The 8,547-nt window shown below is 42.3% G+C and overlaps 1 protein-coding gene across 2 annotated transcripts in view; it reads left to right on the top strand.

The window, feature by feature from the left end:
* Positions 1-516: 516 nt before the first annotated feature.
* The window catches only part of LOC134575259 (oocyte zinc finger protein XlCOF7.1-like), a 66,429-nt gene continuing 58,398 nt past the window's right edge, over positions 517-8,547 (top strand). For both annotated transcript variants that reach the window (XM_063434522.1, XM_063434521.1), the window contains exons 1-2: positions 517-571; positions 6,728-6,901. In XM_063434522.1, the coding sequence (XP_063290592.1) occupies positions 6,827-6,901 (75 nt within the window). In that variant the 5' untranslated portion in view covers positions 517-571; positions 6,728-6,826. The remainder of the gene's footprint in view (positions 572-6,727; positions 6,902-8,547) is intronic.

The raw sequence follows: 8,547 nt of genomic DNA, 5'->3' as shown, positions 1-8,547 counted from the left end.
TAATAATATAAAGCACAGTGTTAGTGATATATAATAATATATAATAATATAAAGCTCAGTGTTAGTGATGTATAATAATATATAATAATATAAAGCTCAGTGTTTGTGATGTATAATAATATATAATAATATAAAGCTCAGTGTTAGTGATGTATAATAATATATAATAATATAAAGCTCAGTGTTAGTGATGTATAATAATATATAATAATATAAAGCTCAGTGTTAGTGATGTATAATAATATATAATAAGATCAAGCAATGAGCGCAGTGCATTATGGGAGTGTGCATTATGAAGTCTTTCTTCATTATTAATCTCCTGAGAATTGTGTTGGAATACGTTTTACCCCACTATTATTATTATTATTATAACCGGTATTAGCACAATGACTACAACTCCCGGCGACCAGTGCGCTCTCCTGTGACGCAAACACCAGAGAGCCAATCAGCGGCGGCTACTGGCAGCATTTGGAACGCAAACTAAGGGAATCCTAACAGATGGCTTCCTGTTTCCGGGTATTAGCTTCCGGTCACGTGTACATGGTGTGCTCTAGGGATAAAGGTCCGACAGGTTAGTTGTTATTGTGAGTTATTGTATTATATGTGTGTTATATTATATGTGGGGTATATTATATGAGGGGTATATTATATGAGGGGTATATTATGTGTGTTATATTATATGAGGGGTATATTATGTGTGTTATATTATATGAGGGGTATATTATGTGTGTTATATTATATGAGGGGTATATTATGTGTGTTATATTATATGTGTGTTATATTATATGAGGGGTATATTATATGAGGGGTATATTATATGAGGGGTATATTATGTGTGTTATATTATATGAGGGGTATATTATGTGTGTTATATTATATGAGGGGTATATTATGTGTGTTATATTATATGAGGGGTATATTATGTGTGTTATATTATATGAGGGGTATATTATATGAGGGGTATATTATATGAGGGGTATATTATGTGTGTTATATTATATGAGGGGTATATTATGTGTGTTATATTATATGAGGGGTATATTATATGAGGGGTATATTATGTGTGTTATATTATATGAGGGGTATATTATGTGTGTTATATTATATGAGGGGTATATTATATGTGGGGTATATTATATGAGGGGTATATTATGTGTGTTATATTATATGAGGGGTATATTATGTGTGTTATATTATATGAGGGGTATATTATGTGTGTTACATTATATGTGTGTTACATTATATGTGTGTTACATTATATGTGTGTTACATTATATGTGTGTTACATTATATGTGTGTTACATTATATGTGTGTTACATTATATGTGTGTTACATTATATGTGTGTTACATTATATGTGTGGTACATTATATGTGTGGTACATTATATGTGTGGTACATTATATGTGTGGTACATTATATGTGTGGTACATTATATGAGGGGTACATTATATGTGGGTTATGTTATATTATATACATTATATTGACCTAGAATATTTACACTGCTCAAAAAATAAAAGGAACACAAAAATAACACATCCTAGATCTGAATGAATTAAATACATACACTTTACATAGTTGAATGTGCTGACAACAAAATCACACAAAAATTAAAAACTGGAAATCAAATTTTTCAACCCATGGAGGGAGGTCTGGATTTGGAGTCACACTCAACATTAAAGTGGAAAAACACACTACAGGCTGATCCAACTTTGATATAATGTCCTTAAAACAAGTCAAAATGAGGCTGAGTAGTGTGTGTGGCCTCCACGTGCCTGTATGACCTCCCTACAACACCTGTGCATGCTCCTGATGAGGTGGCGGATGGTCTCCTGAGTGATCTCCTCCCAGACCTGGATTAAAGCATCTGCCAACTCCTGGACAGCCTGTGGTGCAACGTGATTTTGGTGGATGGAGCGAGACATGATGTCCCAGATGTGCTCAATTGAATTCAGGTCTGGGGAACGGGCGGGCCAGTGCATAGCATCAATGCCTTAGTCTTGCAGGAACTGCTGACACACTCCAGCCACATGAGGTCTAGCATTGTCTTGCATTAGGAGGAACCCAGGGCCAACCACACCAGCATAAGGGGTTTGAGGATCTCCTCTCGGTACCTAATGGCAGTCAGGCTACCTCTGGCGAGCACATGGATGGCTGTGCGGCCCCCCAAAGAAATGCCACCCCACACCATTACTGACCCACTGTCAAACCGGTCATGCTGGAGGCTGTTGCAGGCAGCAGAACGTTCTCCAAGGCGTCTCTAGACTCTGTCAAGTCTGTCACATGTGCTCAGTGTGAACCTGCTTTCATCTGTGAAGAGCACAGTGCGCCAGTGGCGAATTTGCCAATCTTGGTGTTCTCTGGCAAATGCCAAACGTCCTGCACGGTGTTGGACTGTAAGCAAAACCCCCACCTGAGGACGTCGGGCCCTCATACCATCCCCATGGAGTCTGTTTCTGACCGTTTGAGCAGACACATGCACATTTGTGGCCTGCTGGAGGCGATTTTGCAGGACTCTTGCAGTGCTCCTCCTGTTCCTCCTGTTCCTCCTTGCACAAAGGCGGAGGTATCGGTCCTGCTGCTGGGTTGTTGCCCTCCTACGGCCTCCTCCACATTTCCTGATGTACTGGCCTATCTCCTGGTAGCGCCTCCATGCTCTGGACACTACGCTGACAGACACAGCTCGCATTGATGTGCCATCCTGGATGAGCTGCACTACCTGAGCCACTTGTGTGGGTTGTAGACTCAGTCTCATGCTACCACTAGAGTAAAAGCACCGCCAGCATTCAAAAGTGACCAAAACATCAGCCAGGAAGCATAGGAACTGAGAAGTGGTCTGTGGTCACCACCTGCAGAACCACTCTTTTATTGGGGGTGTCTTGCTAATTGCCTATAATTTCCACCTGTTATCTATCCCATTTTCACAACAGCTTGTGAAATCGGTTGTCACTCAGTGTTGCTTCCTAAGTGGACAGTTTGATTTCACAGAAGTGTGATTGACTTGGAGTTACATTGTGTTGTTTAAGTGTTACCTTTATTTTTTTGAGCAGTGTACATTATACTGACCTAGATTATATACATTATACTGACCTAGATCTTTGGAACAGTACCTAAATTACACAAATTTCTAAATTCCCACCTATCCATCAAAACAAATTCAAATAGCACACTGACCACAGTCCACTCTTTCAAATACTTGGGTATGATGTTGGACCCCAATCTAACTTTTGGCCTGCTCGTAGAAAAGCTTGCATCTAAACTTTATCCAAAACTAGGTGCCCTGTACAGAAACAAACCCTGCCTAATCCCTACAGTAAAGGAAAAGATTGGACAGCAAATGCTGATGCCAATCATCGATTATGGGGATGTAGTATATGCATCTGCACCACAACCCCACGTTTATAAACTCAACACATTGTATAACTCGTTCTGCCGATTTGTGCTACAATATAATTACAGGACCCACCATTGTGACATGCTAAAAGAACTAAACTGGCTGTCGCTGGAATCCAGACGCACCCTTCATCTTTCCAGCCTTGTGTTTAAGAGCTTTTCTGGGAAACTCCCACCCAGCCTGAACAAAATGCTGTAGAATACACTGCAGTATATACACACACTATACAAATAAATTACACTGCATAAATACACACACTTTGCATTTAGTTTATACAGCATTCACTTTACGCACTACACAAACACTCTGCATTCATTATATATATATACTACACAAATACACACTGCATCCACTACACAAACACACACAGCTCCCCTGTCTAAACACACTGCATCCACTACACATGGCATGTATATTTTGTGCATTTACCTTTAGAAATAGTTTTTTTTTTTTTATCGGTCGATCCCTAAAAGTTTGTATATATTGTGTATTAATATTGTTTTTGTATTTTATTGTACCCTAATTGTAACAATGCAATGATTTGTGGACCCAGGACATACTTGAAAACGAGAGAAATCTCAATGTATCTTTCCTGGTAAAATATTTTATAAATATACATTATACTGACCTACATCATAGTAACCTAGAATAAATATATATAATATATATTATACTGACCTACATCATAGTAACCTAGAATATATATATATAATATATATTATACTGACCTAGATTATATACATTATAGCAACCTAGATTATATATATATATATATATATATATATATATATATATATTTATACTGACCCTGATTATATACATTATAGAAACATGAAACTGTATATTTATTAGGGGTGCACCGAAATTCCGGCGGCCGAAAGTATCGGCCGAAAATGGACCTAATCCATTTCGGCCGATATTGGCACATATCTGCAGAAAAATATGGCGTGACATCATCTTCCGTTGCCGGTATCAGTACGCGGCGCACGAGGGAGCTGAAGAGGAAGCACTCAGGGGAGAGTGCTCCCTCGCGCGCCCGCCCGCCAGCCTGACTGCCCGCCGGGTGACCGCCCCCCCAGGAGCCCAGCAGCACCACTGGACCCCAGGGAATCCCCTCAGCACTCCAAAAGGTAAGGAGGCTGGGGGGATTAAATTAAAAAAAATTTTTTAGTGTGTGTGTGTGTTAGTGTTACTGTGAGTGTGTGTTTTAGTGTTACTGTGAGTGTTAGTGTGAGTGTGTGTTAGTGTTACTGTGAGTGTTAGTGTTACTGTGTGTGTTAGTGTTACTGTGAGTGTTAGTGTGTGTGTGTGTTAGTGTTACTGTGAGTGTTACTGTGTGTGTTAGTGTTAGTGTTACTGTGTGTGTTAGTGTTACTGTGTGTGTTAGTGTTACTGTGTGTGTTAGTGTTACTGTGAGTGTTAGTGTTAGTGTGAGTGTGTCTGAGTGTGCGTCTGCTAGTGAGTGTCAGTGAGTGTGTTACAACGTGTGTCTGTTACTGAGTGTGTTTGTGTTAGTGAGTCTGTTTGATGTCTGTTAGTGAGTGTGTGTTTGTCAGTGAGAGTGTATGTTTTGTAAGTGAGTGTGTATGTATGTCTGTCGCTGAGTGTGTCTCTGTCAGTAAATGTGTTTGTCTGTTAGCTAGTGTGTATGCATCTGTTCGTGAGAGTGTGTGTGTGTCTTCAGCACTTACCTTTCTCCAGCGCCGGACTCCCTTGGCGCTGGGGATCCCTCCGCCGCTCAGCTCCGAATGCGCATGCACGGCAAGAGCCGTGCGCGCATTCAAACCGCCCATAGGAAAGCATTACTCAATGCTTTCCTATGGACGTTCAGTGTCTTAGAATCGCGGAAGCTCCTCTAGCGGCTGTCAGTGAGACAGCCACTAGAGGCTGGATTAACCCTCTGAAACTGCTATGCTTTCAGCTGCAGGGTTAAAACTAGAGGGACCTGACACCCAGACCACTTCATTGAGCTGATGTGATCTGGGTGTCTGTAGTGGTCCTTTAAGTGTGTGTGCATCTGCATGCACTGGTGTACATACCGCGGTCGCAGCCCTGCAACCAGGTGCCCGCCATGTGTTGCGGCCCCGGCCTGCGCATTGCAAACTTTTAAGAGAGCAGTTGTAGTGGAGTGATTCTGGCGAAAGCCTGATTGATCAGGGGTCAGATAGTTTGATTGTTGGTAATACTCACATAGTTGCATATGGACACAATTTTCTAAGATTTTTGACAATACTGGGAGCAATGATATTGGGCGATAGTTAGGAACCAAAGTAGTGTCACCACTTTTATGGATAGGCACTACTCTCGCAGTCTTCCAAAGTTTGGGTAAGTATCCAGACACCAAGGATTCATTAATTAGGGTTGTGACGGGTTTAGCAATTGCCGGCGCACTGAAGCTCAACAGCATGGCTGGGATTTGATCAGGTCCAGACTGGTTTTTCATTTTTAGATTATTTAGGTGTTTTTGAGCGACACTAATGGGTACAGGTCTAAAAGTGAACTTGTCTAAATTGGGTCTTTGCAAATTTAGTGGTGCCTGATCTACATTTGTAGTTCCAGGATGCGGGTCATTTTATTAGCTTGTCAATCAGGGCAGTGGAGCATCCGACAAAATAGTTATAGGCATTTGCTACATCTAAGGGAAGTTGCAGGGTTTGGTTATCCACTTTGACAGTGGAGGGTTGGCAGTGGATTGGGTGAGTTTGTAATTTATTTATGACTTTCCAAAAGTTTCTAGGGTTTGATAGGTTATTCAGATTTTCACAGAAATACTGGGCCTTGACCAATTTTGTTTGTTTTGTGCATATATTTCGCCATTGTCTATATTCACAGTGATCTTTCTTTCATAGAGCCAGAACACTTGAACTTTGACCACAATGAATTTCCAAAACTGGTACATTTGGATGAGGTCAGCTGTGATCCAGTTCATATGTGCTCCTTTTACCCTCACCTTACGCAGCGGGGCATGCAAATTCCGAATTTGTAGAAGTTCAGACTGAAAGAATTCAACAGCAGGGTCTAGATCTGGGATAATGTTTAATCTGTGCCATGGGAGGTTCTTGATGTCATTAAGAAAGGATTCAAGATTTAATTTTTTGAAGGACCTAGTTATTTTAACCTTGGGAGAGGATTTAATAGCCTTTATTTTGCGCACACAGTACACTAAACAGTGATCACTGAAACTGTTTGGGAGAACACCGGCCTCCTGGATTCTATCAGGAGAAGTGGAGAGAATCCAATCTAGCAGGGTAGAGGGGGTTAGTGCTTTTTAAATGATTTGTTGTTATTATGTAATTGAAGGTATTTCTATGCTAGCTATTTTTTTCTTTTGTAGGTTCATACTGAAATAGCGCTTTACAAGAGTATTTACGAAGACACTCACGTTCAAAAGAAAGAGATCCTGTGCCCATCTCATCTGTGTAACTCAGAGAGGATGAACAAGGAAAGAAGTCAAGTGACGGAGATCATGGATCTCACTCTGAAGATCATCTACCTGCTGACTGGAGAGGTGAGGGATTCTGGGTAATGTCAGTATGGAGATCATCTACCTGCTGACTGGAGAGGTGAGGGATTCTGGGTAATGTCAGTATGGAGATCATCTACCTGCTGGCTGGAGAGGTGAGGGATTCTGGGTAATGTCAGTATGGAGATCATCTACCTGCTGACTGGAGAGGTGAGGGATTCTGGGTAATGTCAGTATGGAGATCATCTACCTGCTGGCTGGAGAGGTGAGGGATTCTGGGTAATGTCACCATGGAGATCATCTACCTGCTGACTGGAGAGGTGAGGGATTCTGGGTAATGTCAGTATGGAGATCATCTACCTGCTGACTGGATAGGTGGGGGTTCTGGGTAATGTCATTATGGAGATCATCTCCCTGCTGACTGGAGAGGTGAGGGATTCTGGGTAATGTCAGTATGGAGATCATCTACCTGCTGACTGGAGAGGTGAGGGATTCTGGGTAATGTCATTATGGAGATCATCTACCTGCTGGCTGGAGAGGTGAGGGATTCTGGGTAATGTCAGTATGGAGATCATCTACCTGCTGACTGGAGAGGTGAGGGATTCTGGGTAATGTCAGTATGGAGATCATATACCTGCTGGCTGGAGAGGTGAGGGATTCTGGGTAATGTCATTATGGAGATCATCTACCTGCTGACTGGGGAGGTGAGGGATTCTGGGTAATGTCATTATGGAGATTATCTACCTGCTGGCTGGAGAGGTGAGGGATTCTGGGTAATGTCAGTATGGAGATCATCTACCTGCTGGCTGGAGAGGTGAGGGATTCTGGGTAATGTCAGTATGGAGATCATCTACCTGCTGACTGGAGAGGTGAGGGATTCTGGGTAATGTCACCATGGAGATCATCTACCTGCTGACTGGAGAGGGGAGGGATTCTGGGTAATGTCAGTATGGAGATCATCTACCTGCTGACTGGAGAGGTGAGGGATTCTGGGTAATGTCAGTATGGAGATCATCTACCTGCTGACTGGGGAGGTGAGGGATTCTGGGTAATGTCAGTATGGAGATCATCTACCTGCTGACTGGAGAGGTGAGGGATTCTGGGTAATGTCACCATGGAGATCATCTACCTGCTGACTGGAGAGGTGAGGGATTCTGGGTAATGTCATTATGGAGATCATCTACCTGCTGACTGGAGAGGTGAGGGATTCTGGGTAATGTCACCATGGAGATCATCTACCTGCTGACTGGAGAGGTGAGGGATTCTGGGTAATGTCACCATGGAGATCTACCTGCTGGCTGGAGAGGTGAGGGATTCTGGGTAATGTCATTATGGAGATCATCTACCTGCTGACTGGAGAGGTGAGGGATTCTGGGTAATGTCAGTATGGAGATCATCTACCTGCTGACTGGAGAGGTGAGGGATTCTGGGTAATGTCAGTATGGAGATCATCTACCTGCTGGCTGGAGAGGTGAGGGATTCTGGGTAATGTCAGTATGGAGATCATCTACCTGCTGACTGGAGAGGTGAGGGATTCTGGGTAATGTCAGTATGGAGATCATATACCTGCTGGCTGGAGAGGTGAGGGATTCTGGGTAATGTCATTATGGAGATCATCTACCTGCTGACTGGGGAGGTGAGGGATTCTGGGTAATGTCATTATGGAGATTATCTACCTGCTGACTGGAGAG

This window comes from Pelobates fuscus, chromosome 10, assembly GCF_036172605.1.
Source record: "Pelobates fuscus isolate aPelFus1 chromosome 10, aPelFus1.pri, whole genome shotgun sequence".
Classification (NCBI taxonomy): domain Eukaryota; kingdom Metazoa; phylum Chordata; class Amphibia; order Anura; family Pelobatidae; genus Pelobates; species Pelobates fuscus.
The sequence above is the reverse complement of the archived record's forward strand: the minus strand, read 5'-3'. Positions and strand labels throughout refer to the sequence as shown.